Source organism: Cupressus sempervirens, chromosome 8, assembly GCF_028749045.1.
Source record: "Cupressus sempervirens isolate cs-2001-9-10 chromosome 8, ASM2874904v1, whole genome shotgun sequence".
In the NCBI taxonomy this organism is placed as follows: Eukaryota; Viridiplantae; Streptophyta; class Pinopsida; order Cupressales; family Cupressaceae; genus Cupressus; species Cupressus sempervirens.
In genome coordinates, this window is record NC_143125.1 from 443,216,085 (window position 1) to 443,232,186 (window position 16,102).

General features: G+C 34.1%; 1 protein-coding gene across 5 annotated transcripts in view; it reads left to right on the top strand.

Annotated features, from left to right (window-relative positions):
* Positions 1 to 6,470: 6,470 nt before the first annotated feature.
* Positions 6,471 to 16,102, top strand: part of NPG1 (tetratricopeptide repeat (TPR)-containing protein) — a 117,290-nt gene continuing 107,658 nt past the window's right edge. Inside the window, exon 1 of one of the 5 annotated variants that reach the window (XM_089798024.1) lies at positions 6,471 to 6,973. Coding sequence is in view for 1 of the 5 variants with exons in the window: in XM_089798023.1 (XP_089654149.1) it covers positions 7,007 to 7,098 (92 nt within the window). In the remaining 4 variants the exon portion in view is untranslated. Of the gene's footprint in view, positions 7,099 to 7,149; positions 7,299 to 7,346; positions 7,573 to 16,102 lie in introns of those variants that run through there. The other 4 variants (XM_089798023.1, XM_089798025.1, XM_089798027.1 and 1 more) reach the window with 4 other exon arrangements.

The window sequence follows — 16,102 nt, forward strand, 5'->3', positions numbered from 1 at the left end:
ACTTTACCAGTAATTAAACATACTTCAAACACCCAAAAATATACGTTTTGATCTCTTTCCATCAGAAGAAATGAATCCTTGAAAAGTCCAACTTTTGAAATTGGAAATGGAAATTTGTCGATGGATGAAACTTCTCTTGAATCAAATCAAATAGGAAACCAACTTAAAATGCAGAAAAAACATAGGAAATCTAGTAAATAATCAAACTTAAACTCCCAAAGCTAGAAAACACAAACTTGAAAAAGAAAAATAGGGGAGAAAGTATCCCTTGAAACAATCTATCCTCATTAACAAATCATTATAATAACTATATAAATATACAATGTACTACAAAGAAACTACGTTTAGAAACAAATCCAAAAAATAAATAAAAAATGAAGAAGCATAAGAGAAGCTAAAATAAACAAATAATAAGAGTAAAACTTAGCACATATTCCTTACCTTCATCTATGAAATTTAATTAATAAAAGCTAACATTAACCCAAATCTAGAAATATTTGACTATAAATAAATAAACCAAGTTTAGACGCAAATACCCTAAGGTAGATTAATTAAAGAATTAAGATATACATTAGAAATTAAAGTAAACAAATGATAAGACCAATCCACATTGCAATTTCTTTACCCTCTATTAGAAAATGTTATTGGTAAAAACTAAAAATCTTCTAAAAATTATAGTTAATCAAATAGCAAGAATGATTGACAGAACATCATTGATCCTCAAGTATGAAGCAATTCACAAAGTTAGCAGGGGTGCCTATTCTTCATGCCACACTCACCTATTCCAAGTATCTCTACCTTAATCTCCACAATACCCAAACAACTATCCTTCACACCTCACAACACCTCCACTACCTTACACCCTCTAGGATCTTTCACAACACCATACCCCAAACTACTTCCAAAGGCTTAACTCTTTGCTAATAAAGTGATTTCAAATATTCAATAGGTTCTACATACCTTGGTGGGCTTCAAACATCAATTCTCACAAACAAACCTAATGGGGGCTCTCCTTAGTAGCCCTTTCTTGGGATTTAAAGTAAGAAACTAAAATTTTTCAAACATCTACCCAAACTAGAGGCAGATTCAGACACCCATTATTGAGCTTGATTAAATTCCAAATTTATAGACTCCCAATTGTTCAATAAGGCATATAACTCATAGGCCTTAATCTAGGCTAATAGGCCTAAAAAACTCAATCAAACTATAAACTCTCAACTAACCCTACCAAATGAACTTGAATTCATCATTACCTTCCTAAGACCTCTCAAACTTCTAACTTTTAGGCTCCAGTCCCTGAGGAGATACCCAAACCTCCAAACCTTTGCCTTCAATGAGGGTTTCATTGTTGAATACTGTAGTTGGCCTTCAAACTCCAATAACCTGCCTACTCCACTATTTCAAAGGGAACTTCAACATCCCATTAACACGTACAAACCATTAAGCACACATACCAACCTTAACCTAGACCTATTATGTTTTCCAAGAATATTGAGTCATTGTCTTTGCATGCAATCAATAGATAACTTGTTGATCCTTGGCCAACTTTGTGATATGGAAAATGGTTTTGTTGTTGATAATTAAAATGGTAATCTAAAACATTGAAGGAAACCTTTACAAATTCCTTGATTTCACATAATGAAACATGCAAACCATCTGTTCACTACAATTTGAAACAATGCAGTATTTGCTATCAAAACACAGAGTAATCAACTCTTAGTAACAACTTAATGATATAAGGTGCTTCAACATTCATTCCATCATAAAAGAAACTTAAGAATCACCATAACCTTAAGACAAAGGAGAAGATAATCAGATTGTAATTCAAATACCAATATATCAACAATATTTCACAAAATGAATGATTTGTTATATAAACTCATACACAAAACCCTTCATTTCTTTTCTCCACATTTCATCTCTATCTCTCTACCTGAGATTACATGCTTTATACAAAGACATGACCTTTCACCTTCTCTAAGAACTCGTCCAAGATGGATGACTGTTCACCTTCCAAAACTTGTCATTTTTGCAAAAAATTGCTGACAACAACTTTTTTGACAATTTTACATTTTTTGCACATATTTGTATTTTATGTTTTCACGTTCTTTCTAGACACCCTAAATAGGTCCAACATCTTATTATGACTTTTTAAAAACTCTATCTATTGCCTTACATGGCATTTCCCACATTTTGACTCTCTTTGACCCACATTGCTTAAAACATGAACATGGTCAACATGACCTTAATTGAACACTTAAAAACAAGAATTGAAACACATAATACATTAACCTATGAAGACTCAAAAACATACTAACTAGGACTCAAAATTCCATGGAGATGGTTAGGGTGCTCTTGCACCACATATGAATATGCTAAAGAAAGATAGTGAGAGAGAGAAAAAATAATAATTTTATTTTATGGAATAATTAACCACTGCTCATTTTTAAATAATTAATTGATAAACAATTATTTCTTATGACAACTTCTTGTTTAACTACTAAAGATAATATTATCTTGACACCATAATTACCCCGCTCCTTTTCAAAGAAACTTATTACTTATCGACAATTATGATTATTTGACATAACCTAAATATTTTATCCAAAAATTTCAACTAAGTGCTAACATATGCCTTTTTTTTTTGAAGTTTTAAATATATTTATTTTGTTTCTAAATATAAATAAATAAATTCCTCTGCTCTTGTTTTAATAATATATATATATATATATATATATTTTTTTTTTTAAATTTGTTTTTAATCTAAAAATAGTAGTAATATATATATATATAAAATTTCTAAATGTTATTAATATCTTTTTATATGTAAAGACTTAAATATTATTAGTAGTTGCTAATATATAATTATATAATAATAAATTTTAACTATAAAACAAAATTTTGATACAGTGTTATAAGTTCTCTTTACTACTTAAATCTATTTAAAATCTTAATAGTGATTTCTAATAGATCTATTACTAAATTTGTATACGAATTCTTTATGTCATGTAAGTTTAATTTATATTTTACCTTACCTATACATTTAACTATTCAAATTTAATTAATATGCAATTAGGTTTTACTTTTTATTTATTTATTATAAATTAATATTTTTCCTTTTACATTTTTTGTGTTACAAAAATCCTTTTTGTTCAAGGGCTTTCAATTTATTTCTCATGCTCACACAACAAAAAATGAGTCAAAATAGAGAACATAAATCACATTAGAATTTAATACTTAATTATGAGATAACTATTAGACAGTGAAGATCTAAACAAGGATGGAGGCCTAGTTGAAGATGAAAATGAAACTAGTTGCGGTTTGTTCTTACCCATGGTTTCTTCTTAGCCACTCCTCCTCCTTCCTCAAACCTTGAAAATTTTCTCCTCCAATTATCAAAATGAGAAAGCCATATTTATACTTCTCCAATTAGTTCAAGAAGTTGCTTCCCAATGCAACAATTGGTTTTAAGGTTTGATTTAATAAATAATCATATTTAATAAATCAAATTTTAATTATTGTGATTATATATATATATATATATATATATATATATATATATATATATATATATATATATATATATATATATATATATATATATATATATATATATATATATATATATATATATATATATATATATATATATATATATATATATATATGTATGTATGTTTAAATTAATTAACTTTCACTCTTTAACATTATATTCATAGGGACCTAGTTTCAAGGAACATAAATGATACAATGGTTAATAACAACTTCTCTCAACTCCTAGGTTGAATGCTTGAATCTTTTAATAAGCTTAATACATTTCTTTTGACTAATTATAAATTTACCTAATCCAAAACTATATTTATTTATTCTTATTACTAAGGTGTCTAAGTGGCAAGTTGGTAGCTTACTAGCTTGACTTTTGTAAGTTAGTTGTTTGAGTTTCTTAGAGGTAAGATAATTTTCCATTTTAACTTTTATCTTTTAATCATATTTATATTCTCCTTTATTTACTATATTATTTATTTTAGTGTTTAACACACATATTTTACACAAGAACATACAATTAACTTAATTACCACAGTCACAATAGTTTGTATATTTATTTGGACATATGTGTGTGCACTCATATACACTCAGATAAATACACCTAAAACATCACAATTGTACGATTATTAAAAATCATGTTAACATGGACACATAAAATTCACATGAAATCTATATCATGATCATTATATATACTTCCTAATTCTAATATCCATTGATCAAACAATCAAGTGAAATGATAAAACATAATCCCCTATACTAGGTGACTAACTTCTTATCAGGGTTCTAAGGATACAAAGATGCCTATATGGATCATGATGCCATCTCCTTATCAACAAAAAAATTATTTGAAAATTTCGAGGCACACTTAGACCCATGTAGCCAAGTGAAACCAATGCTTGGTACCTACAAACACTTGCATCACAAGCCAACAACATACATATATATCTAAACGTGAAAACATTAATACAAGTATGGAAGGAGGAGTGTAACATCATGCTGAAATCCTACAAGATTGACTATGACTTCTTTCTCTCTTCCAACACACACGCCAAACTGAGTACATAAATGTGATGGTTAACAGGGTTAACCAAAATCATAACCATAAACAAAGTAAATCATTTTCACAATATCCATGAAAACATAATATGAAACATGATCCACAATGTGATACTAATTAAAGATCCAAGCAACCAAATGCAAATATTCAATCATACAATAGTGTCACTAGGGTGGGCATTACATCCTCCTCCCCTAGAATTTGACTTACTCCTTGAAGTCAATAAGTGCTAGACTATACACATCCAAGCTACAATATCTTATTTAGATAAGAAATTTGAATGACATATATGAGTGTTGCATTGGTAATCATTAAAAATGGTTATTGCAATGTAAGAAACATCTCATAACTTATATTCTCTACAAAAGAGTCAATCAATAAAATCCCTAATAATAGTGCATGCTTTCCACCTTGTTATCTTTTATACACACTCTTTATATAGAAAGTCTAAAATATCCTTAATTTTTTAAGATCTTATATTATAGTAAACATAAAAGATCAAAACTTCAAGTTGTTGATAGATATTCTATGAATAGGAATGTTAACTCTAAGAAGTGTATTTTTAATACTAGGTTATTAAGATAACCTCAAATAAATTCTAGCTTTAATGCATCCATTTCTCCTTTAATGATCCTGATGCAAAATGTAAGAGATTTGAACAATGGTAAGTCCATACAAAAATAACATGCATACGTACGAATATAGCTCTATTTTATATGCTATTAATAAGCTAGGGAATACCAGAAGGGTATACATAACCATTATATGCTATTCTTGGGTCATCTATGAGTTTCCAAAGTTCCTAGTGTGAAAACCTAGGGCTTTGATACTCCCACTGCTTGATCTAGAGTGTCCAGGGACATTTTACTAAAATAAATAAAAAAATAAAAAAATATTATATATATATTTTGATTTTTTCTTAGGTTATAGAAGTAAATGACATTTTTAGAGGACTTCCGACCAAAATTTGAAGTTGAGACTTTCACCGGTCACTATTATTGGGCAGCCGAAGGCTCCCTAATTTAGAGACTAAAACTAGATTTTAGTTTTTCTTTCTAACAGTGCAAATAATTATGAATTTTGAGCACTAAGACAAAAGTTATGACCCCACCAAGTTAGGGTAAATGAATTTGAAATTCTTTATAAATTTATTATTTTATTATAGACAGATACTCAATTCGAATTATTACGGCCGTGGTGACTTTTGATGTTCTATGATTGCATATATTCTTACAATTTTGAATAAGAAGATGACTTTTAGATTGCATACAACTCTTTAATTGAACATCGATTTCACAAGTTTTTGATTCACACGAAATATTGTTATTCAAGCCTATTTCTTAATTCAGATCATCTCTCCCTTTCCTTCCCATTCTCCACTTCCAACCCATCCATCTCTCCCTTTTGCTCTACCTCCTCTATCTCTAATTCTTTCTCTCTTCCTCTCTATCTTTTCCTATTGCAAATATAACATTATTTTCTAAATGACCTATTTTAAAACTATCACTCCTCTATTAAACTTTCTTTGTATAGAGACCATTATTCACTAAATAATCTACCGATTGTACTCATGTATTGTCCAAGTGTAGGCAAAAATAGATTCCTCTCCCCTAGTTTGACTTCCAAACCTCTCTCCACACCCATTGCACACTTAGGTGACACTGCTGATTAATAAAACTAACCAAAATAAAATAAAATTAGAAATTCTAAAATGAGATGAATATTATCGGCTGGCCAGCCAATCGGGGGATGAATGCCAAGACTATACTAAACATGCACTTTTTGCTGCTTTACAGTTGTATGACAAGTACTCCCAATGAAACCAAGTCAGATAATAATAAAAAATGCATTTTTAACAATAACAAGTGTTTTATAGACTAAGTATTTTGTCAGGATTAAGCACATTTAGAGAACGACACAAGTTTGACGAATCCCTCTGAAATGATTTGCAAAATCAGTTTTGAAGACGGGAATTTAAAATTGAAAAAAAAACCCATCAAAACATGAACAGCAAACAGCACGTGCGGGAGGGGTAAAAGAGGATTGAAAACATCGTGAACAGAAAAACGGGAAGGTAAGTAAACGGCAAGGCTTTAAGATGACATTACATTTGGTGGTTAAAGTCCCCTTCTTCTCCCTGTTCTTCGAAAAAGTCAAAACAGGAGAAGAGGAGGAATGTTAGGGAGAGAGGAGAAGAGGAGGAGGATCGGTATTGGTAACAGTGGTTTGTGTAATTCAGATCTGGGGGACATGGAGGACGACAGACGAGCGCCAGCCAAGCCCTACACGTGTCCACACAGATCTCAGTATCGAATCTCGCCCACCTCCACCTCTGCCTGAACACCATGCCTCCGACAATAGCAGCCGCAGGTCACTTTCTTTCCACCAAAGTAATGCCTTGCTATGTATGTGTGGTTTTGGTTTTCCTCTTCTTTAAATTCTCTCCATTTCGTGGGAAGTTGCGGTCAAATGTCACTTCGGGGGGTTACGTCATTGTAAGTATTATTGTTGTGATGATTGTTTCGTGGTAAATTTCGTTTGTGGGGGATTTAAGTTAGGTTTATGGTCTTGGCAGAGGGTGGTTTGGTTCGTCTTCCTGTCAGGCTTAAACGCAGCCTTGCCTGTTATGTCCTGTCTAATTAGTAGAGTGGCTTGGACGACACTCGGGACATGAACTTGGTATTTCTTGAGGAAGGTTATGCCTTTTTAACATTTGGAGTTCTTCCTCCCAGACTACTGTTATCTTTTCTTCATTATTTGGGGACATACTTATTGCGGAGCCCGGACTTTTTGTTCTTCTTTGGCTGTTTGGACTTAGAAACATGGCTTGAACGGGCAAGTGCTAGTACCGCTGTTCTGTTCGGTGAAGGATTCAATATCTATTTTTCTGTTGGAACTAAGTTCCGGACTTATTGTGGCTTACATTGGCAGTTCTGACCCTGAACCTTGTTTGCTGTAACACTAAATAGGTCATAATCTGAAATTTTGGCTCTTTGCAAGGCTGGGAAACCGTAGTTTGTGTACCAAGAGAGGCAATGCACTTTTGTTGATTGGTAGACTTGCCACATGCTAGAAATTGTGAAATTAGTTACAGAGATTTTTCTAACCCCTGAATTATTACTGCCTAAGTTTTATCATTATGATTTCATTACAGAGATTTTATATCTGTGCAGTACCTAATTTTTGAATTCAAGAAATTGTTGTTAAAAATTGTATACAATGATATCAAAATCGAGGAGTACCATGCTAAAGCTAGTTTAAAAAAAAAAAAAAAAATCACCGATGTGCATTTTTATGTATCACAAGGGATTTGAAGCAGTACATTATTTTTGAATTCAAGATTTTTTTGTTAAAAATTGTGTACAATGTTTTAAGGTTCAAGGAGTATCCTGCTAAAGCTAATTATATTTCCACACCAAAATGTGTTTTGTTATGCACTGCGAGGGATTTAGAAAAATATTGCAAATTTGAGTTGTTTATTGTTCACATTGTATCAAGACTTCAAGTTTAAGCAGATTGAACTTTAATGTCCAAGTATACAAGGTAAAGTGAATAAACTGCTTGTTACCAAAAGAGAGGCCTTTGAGGCCAAGTTGACATGCTTGATGTGTAGGGGGCCATATAAATCACCATTATTCCAATAATTTCCAACTTTGGGATTATTACCATAGCAATGGATTTCTTATAAGTAGTGGGTTACCTCACGAAACCTGTTGAAAAATAATGGAAGACTCAAAACCTTTTGTCCGCTAATAAATCAAGTGTGTTTCAATGATAGTACATAAGGAGGATCATGATAATCAAAATATAGCTCCTATAATTATGAATAATAGGAAAGTTGAAATTGTTTGCAGAAACATTGTAATGTAGAAATGAACAAGCATATATTTTAATTATCATTGAGAAGTAGAATAAGCCTAATTCTTTGTATTGCTTCAATATTTGCTCACCAAGCATGGGAAAATGAATGAAAGGATGAATCCAATAAGATTTAGCACATGAGATGTTTTGTGGCAGTCTAAGTGTAAAATGCATTCACTAGTCATTTTACCATTTTGGAGGTATCATGTCTCCAAACTGCAATGAATTTGTGAAACACTATAACTATTAATTTGCACTCTGTAATGAGTTAATGGAGTGTCAGTTTAGTGTCAAGTTGTCTTGCACACAAGTGCTACAACTCCCTAATATTCTATAGGAAACATGAGTGAAATGAGATATATATTGATTTTTGGAGAAAAAAGGTGGTCTGCAACTAGGGTGTGCTGGCACTATCGTACCGCATACCTGTACCCTGCTTTTAGGCTTCCAAGTGTGTGGCTTGTGTTTGCCTTGGTTTTTGGGTTTATTTTTTGTTTTTGCTTAAGCTTGATTTTTTTGTCTTTTTTGAGTCTTGTTGATGTGCTAGTCTCCTGAGTTTGAGTTTGGTTTTAGGGCTCGCATGGGGGTGCGCTTAAGTTTGAAGATTTCTTGCTTTTTGGCTATGGGCATTCTTTACCCTTTACCTGATTTTGATGATGGTGATGAGTAATGAAGTTTCGATGATGGAGGATTTGTAGGATGAGGGTTTATTGTCGAATGATGAAAGGATGATACGGCGAGGAGTTTTAAGGGAGTAGGGGGATCTTGCAGTAATGGGATGGACAAATCTTGCAACAATAGTTCTGGTGTCAAATCGTTATATAGTACTATGGTGGCTGATTCTTTAGCTTCAAATTGCTTTAGTGGAAGTTTCTCGGGCATTGACAGAGATAATGGAGAAGGAAGAATTGACACCGATGGAGATAGACGAGGAGGTGAGATCGATAGTGGAAGGAAATGCAGAGACGACAACGAAGGTAAGGCCCTGTTGCCCTCAAGGAAGACACTCAATCTGGAGCCGAATGATGACATGGTAAAGGCATTTAGGGATGAGCAAAGTAGGCTTAAGAATATTGCTTTTTTTTTTGTCTGCTTGGATGTGAAGTTTCTACTCGCTAGAAATTTTTTAGACGACTGGCTTTAACAATGTTTGGGGAAAGAAACTTGGAATTGTAGTTAATTTTAGCAGAATGATACAAAGAGGCATGTTTCTTATTTTTCTTAAAAGACACGCTATGCAGGAAAAAGTGTTAAAAAAGGGTTTGTGGAATGTAGGGCAAACCTTGTTCCAGGCTCTTCTATGGTTGCCTAGTAGTAAACCAGAGCAAATACCTACAAAATCCTCTCCCCTTTGGGTGGAGTTGCAGAATATTCAACCAGAGTTTTGGTCTTTTCTCCCACTTATGTTAAACCTTTGGGGTTTGTCCTCCAGATTGAGCAATCTAAGATCACCCTTCCGTACTTGAATGCGAGAGCCCTTATTTCTCTTGATCCGGATGTTTCCTTTCCAGAAGAAATCTCAATCAAAATTGAAAACGAAACCTTATGTTGGAAAATCCATAAATTAGGGGGTTTGGGTGCTTGTTTTCATTGTAAGTTAAATGGACATAATAAAAATTGTTGAAAAATATTTTCAAAGATTTTAATGGAGGAAAGATGGCAGCACAAAATGTGAATGCTAAGAATGATAATAGTAAGAGTTCTGAAAATGCTAACACTGATAAGCAAAATGAAGGTTGGAATGCCATGAACAATAACTCGAATGGAAACCCTAATGATAATAATTTTGTTACTCATCACAATCCTCTTTATGATGTTGAATATGTGGTTGTTCATGTAGATAAGAAAATGAATGAGAATACCAAGAGCCCATTCAGTGCTTAAGCCTTTATAGATCCTTGTTAACAAAGAAAAAGTTAATGATGACAATGTCCCAATTTTGAATGCTCAACAGTCAGTTCTTAGCAAGCTAAATTTGAATAGTAGTAAGGATGTGATTGCAAAACAGCATAGTTTGAGTGACCTCAATAGTCCACCTAGGTCCTCTAGCATAATGCAGAATGGTGTGGCTTCTAACCTATGAAAGAGCTAATAGTGCAAAAAATTTGGAAGGAGAAACAAAGTCAAAAACATTGAGACCTCGAATTGTTTTAACAGACTCTTTAAGAGTTCTGAATTACCAAATTGTCAATCATGAATCTGCACATATATAGTTGGAATGTTAGAGGGCTTGAAATGCTTGATAGAAAATATATGGTTAGGAGTTGGTGCAACAAACTCCATAATAAAGATATCATTTGTTTGCAAGAAATTAAAATTACTGGGTATCATGCCTTTAATACCCTCAAGTTTGTCTGGGATAGGGCTAAATGCTTATACTCTAGTCACCAAAAAGGGAAAGGCGGGTAATTTGCTTATCAACCCAAAATGGGTAGAGAATCTTGTCTCTCATTGTTGCTCCCCCGGCCATAGAGCTATTTGGGCTATTTTCAGTTTCAATAACTCACCTATAGGAGTCTGCAATATTTATGGTTCCAATGATTATAGAGAAAGAGCTCTTCTTTGGGATTGGTTAGCTGAAAACCTTCCAGAAGCTAGTTGGATCTTCACGGGAGACTTTAACATGATTGAGAACACTCAGGATAAATAGGAGGGTCTAGACAGTGTTGGAAAGGAAATGAACATTACTTCTGGTCAAAATTTAAGAGAAGATTTCAAATTCATGATCCCCTTGATAAAAAGGAGAATGATTTTGAAGGTATCTGGTTCACTTGGTGCAATAACCAAGCTTTGGGTAAAAGAATTTATTGTAAACTTGATAGAGTCTATATGAATCCCTCCTCTTTTAAGTTGAAACATCAAAATAATGTTTCTCTTGTAGTGACTACTCCTGCAACAAAGATGCCTCAACCTGAGCTAGGTGGATACTTGGAGAAAGATTTTCCAAATCACGGGGTGTAAGGAAGCTAAGGATAGGAGAAGAAGTGAGAATGAATACCAGGATGATCAAGGTGGATACTTGGAGAAAGATTTTCCAAATCACGGGGTGTAAGGAAGCTAAGGATAGGAGAAGAAGTGAGAATGAATACCAGGATGATCAAGGTGGATACTTGGAGAAAGATTTTCCAAATCACGGGGTGTAAGGAAGCTAAGGATAGGAGAAGAAGTGAGAATGAATACCAAAAGAAACTTAATAGAATTGAGAAGTATTTACAAGACAGAGGGAGAGATTTGAGAGAAAGACCTGATTGATACTAAGATGCACTTGAGAAAGATTCAAAATATCAAGATTCAGGGCCAAAAAGTTAGAGCTAAGGCCAACTAGTTGCAGGACGGTGATAGAGGCTCCAAATATTTTTTTTAACCTTATCAAAGCTAAGCATAACAAAGAAATCATTAAAGGTATATTTACGGATAAAGGTATCTCCAATGATAATAAAGATATCCTGGAGGCTTTTTATCAGTTCTATAACAAGCTTTTTAGTTCGGAACAAGATGCTAATAGTGTTGGTGCTATAAACAAGTGTGCTACTCTTATTCCGAGGAAAGTTTCTATGGAGCAAGGCATATGTATAGATCTCCCTATCAGTGCTCAAGAAATTAGTGACACTATCTCCTCCATGGCCAATGGTAAATCCCCCGGGTAGATGGGCTCCTTGCTGAATGTTATAAGAAAAACAAAGATTGGATTTCAGAGGAGCTTCTCTTGGGTATATAAAGAGGCTTTTGAGTTTGGTACTCTTGGTGAAGGCATTAATAAAGGGATTATCAAACTACTTCCAAAAGGTGGTGATAAATCCCAAGTTAAAAATTGGCTTTATAAAGGGGAGATACATTTTAGAGAATCTCATTACTAGCTGGAAAGCTATGCAGTGGGGTAAAGACAGTGGGCAGAATATGGGTATGGTTCTTCTGGACTTCGAGAAGGCTTATGATAGAATTGAGTGGCAGTTTATGCTCAAAGTGTTGGAAAGATTAGGGTTCCCTCCCTCCTTCTGTAAATGGGTTGACATCTTGTTCAAAGATTTAAACACTGTTATCTATATTAATGGGGAGTGCTCTGATTCTATTTCTTTGGGCAAAACTATTAGACAAGGGTGTCCATTAGCTCCCTCTCTTTTTGTGCTGGCCGCAGATGCCCTAACATATATACTTATTGCTAAGGAGTTGGGTTCTCCAGTGAAGGTTATTTCTCTACCTAATCATGATGAGCTCCTTCTTGAACAGTTTGCTGATGATACAACTCTTTTTTTGGAGTTAATTGAAGCTAATTTTGATAATATGATTAATAGATTACAATTCTTTTGTAAGGCCTCTGGAGCTAAGGCTTCCCAGGGGAAATCCTCTATTCTTAGTTGGCTTGACTCCTCTCCTAATTGGATTGGGAACCAAGAGTGGCAATGGTTTGGTCCAAATCACATTGTGAGTTACCTTGGTATCCCCTTTTATGTTGAACTCTCTTCAAAAGACATGTGGAACTGGGTTTATAATAAAATTGAGAATGAAAAAAAAAATTGGCAGACTCATATGTTGTCAATTGCTAGGAGAGCTCAAGTTGTTCAAAAGGTTCTTTCTTCATACATTGTTAACTATGCTTCAGCTTGGCTGTTTGCTAAATATCAGAATGTGAAAATTGAGAAGACTTTGAGACACTTTCTCTGGTCGGATGGTTTAAGGAATAAGAAGAGACACAGTGTAAATTGGGATTGGTGTTGCTATCCTAAGAATTTAGGGGGTTTGGGTTTGAGAGATATCAGAAGGCAAGGGATTGTTTTAGCTGCTAAGTGGATTCTCAATTCTCTTGGTGGCAATGAGCTGTGGAAGGTGCTGGTAAGGAACAATATTACTAGATCTGTTATTAAGAAAAGTAAAAAATTGGATAATATTCCTTTGATTGACATTGTTTTGGGGGATTTTGAGATTAGAGTTGCTGGATCAAATTTTTTTCATTCTATTTGGAAACCTTGGACTCAGGTGAGAGTGTGGATTCATTGAAGGTATTCTGTTGGGAAGAATCCGTACTACCATGCTGTCCAGGACAGATCTTTATGGTGGGGTGTTTATCTTAATGAGAAACCTTTGGCATTAACTCAAAGTTGCTCAGCAAAAATTTGGAACAAGAAAGGCATTTCTCTGATACAGGATGTTATTATCAATAACCAGATGGGTTCTTGGGAGGAAATCATGAGTAAATTTACTATCCCTGATTCTCAAAAGAAAACTTTTACTTTTTTTAGTAAAGCTCCTGGTTCTTTTTTTCCTGGTAAAAACTTCAATACTAATCATTTTCTAGGGCAGGTTTGGTGGCAAGATGGGAAGCTTCTGGGTGAGTTTTCTAGCAGGCAGATTTATAAGCTTCTTAACCATAGTATGGATATTTTTGACAGAATTAATCAGGTTTGGGGTATTGATTGGGTCTTATGCTAGATGACAATTTATTTTGGAACTTTTTTGGCACTCACATGTTGAACCTAAAAAAGTTTGTTTCAGATGGCTCCTCATTTTAAAAAAGCTTCCTGTGGGTTCTTTTCTTTCTAGTAATGGTAAGCAGCCCATTGTTTGCTTCCTTTGTCATTGTGCTGAATCCTTTGAGCATCTTTTTTTGAGTGCAAGTTTGCAAAAAGAATATTGTCTCTTTTTTTTGGCAATTCTTTTAAATGGAATCATAAGCCCAGACCGTCTTGGCATGAAATTCTTGCTGGGTATGTTGAGGTTTTTCAATTTTGATATGAAGTTAAATACTTTTTGGTTTGTTCTCACTAATGAAATTCTCTGGTTCATCTAGAAGCAAAGGAATGAGGAACTCTTCCAAGGGAGGCAAAGGGATCTTACTGGGTTTTTCTTAAAACTCACCTTCTTTCTTATCACTCCACAGGTTATGGCGATAATCGAGGTGCCAAAGGAAAGATTTGCAGGTTTGCTGAGGGAGGGCAACATGTTGCTGTTCAAAGATGACATCCTAATGTCCAATTTTGTTTCCCAGGAAATGGATCCAGATGTACCTAGTACTTCCAGACCACCTCACCAGGGTGGTCTTGTTAGCCATGAGGATTCTGTGAATGTTCAGCAGGAGGAATCTCATTTTGGTCAAATAGAAATAATGAGGATCTTGATTTTAGTAGCCCAGTGGAAAGTGCTTTCTATGGAGATGGCTGGAACCTGAATAATGTTTGGTTCAGAAGTAATGTTAATGACGGTTGGGACTAACTGTTGGATCTGTTGTGGGCATTGATTTTGTGTAGGCCGCTATATGGATTTGCTAAACTAGATCTGTTATAACGTAATTGCAGTACTGTTATATGTGTAAGGCTGTACTGTTCGGGGTTCCTTCAGTTATTAGATGCAGTTTTGGCATCTAGTTTTATTTTGTTGTATTTTGCTTCTGTATACTGTTGATCCGCTATCTCTAATAGAAAAAAAATGAGATATATCCATATCCGTTGAGGGATAGGATGTTCATTTTTTAAACTGTTGTCCTGGCTGAAGTTTGGATGTTTAAGATCTGCAAAATGAATGAGTCGGAAAATAAATTTCATTCACAAAGTTTTAGCCTTTATGGATATATCATATCAAGATTTGAAAGATTATCATGTAAATTGTACTATGCATTAAGATCTACACAATGAATCCATGTTCCCTGTTGCTTTTTTTGTGGTGTTCTTGGTTACCTCGATCTAGGAGGGTTCATTGTGCATCCCTTGGGACATATTGCTGTCTCCAGACTATCAGTGTACACATACCTTATAACAGCTATATGTAAGTCTAACCTCATCCTTGTTACTATAGGCTTGAACACACCATAAACTATTCAGGTTTATATATATGCCCCCTGTTAATAGAGTCATTGTTATTAGAATCGGTTTTGTTTGGCAAAACCCTTTGGAGGATGGGTTTTTTGAAGCTCAATTTCAACAAAACCTTCCTTGGGAATCCTAGTCAGGCAGGTGCATTGTACCTTTTGAGTAATTCTTCAGGCAAATATGTTTGAGTGCATTATTCTGGGGCTATAAAATGAATAACGAGGTGGAGATGGAGGCCTTTCTGGAAGGTTTGAACTTAGCTATCTTTGAGAGCTGCAAGAAACTTATCATTGAATGAGATTCAATATTTGTCATTAATGAGCTTGTGAAAGGGGAGACATTAAGTTGGAAGCTATGAATTTACCTTTACTAGGGATTTGAGGTAACAATTTTAATTTACTATTGCAAACTTACAAAGAACCTTGAATATGTTGCCAATGTAGGAGTGCACCAGCTCCCCTTTTCAGTAGTGTTCAGTGATTGGGTGAAAGCATAGGGTAATTTGGTCCCTCTCATTTTAAGTTAGCGGCCCCCATAGTTTAGTTATTAAAGGATACACGTCCCTATATTTTTATTAAGCTTCCAGAGTATTTAATATTGTGGATGTAATATTATAAGGGATTTAGGAAAGTGACAGATTTATGTTGTTTGCTTTGTATTTTGTGAAGGTTATGTAGCTGGTTAATGATTTTTCGTGTGTGATTGGTTTCAAGTAGTGACCAAGCTGAGTTTAATAGTATATTTTAATTCTCAGTTGATTGATAGAAACAAACCTGCTCCCCATCTCATATTCATTCACTTTGTTTTTGATGTAGCATTGAGTGTGTAGGTTGAGGGG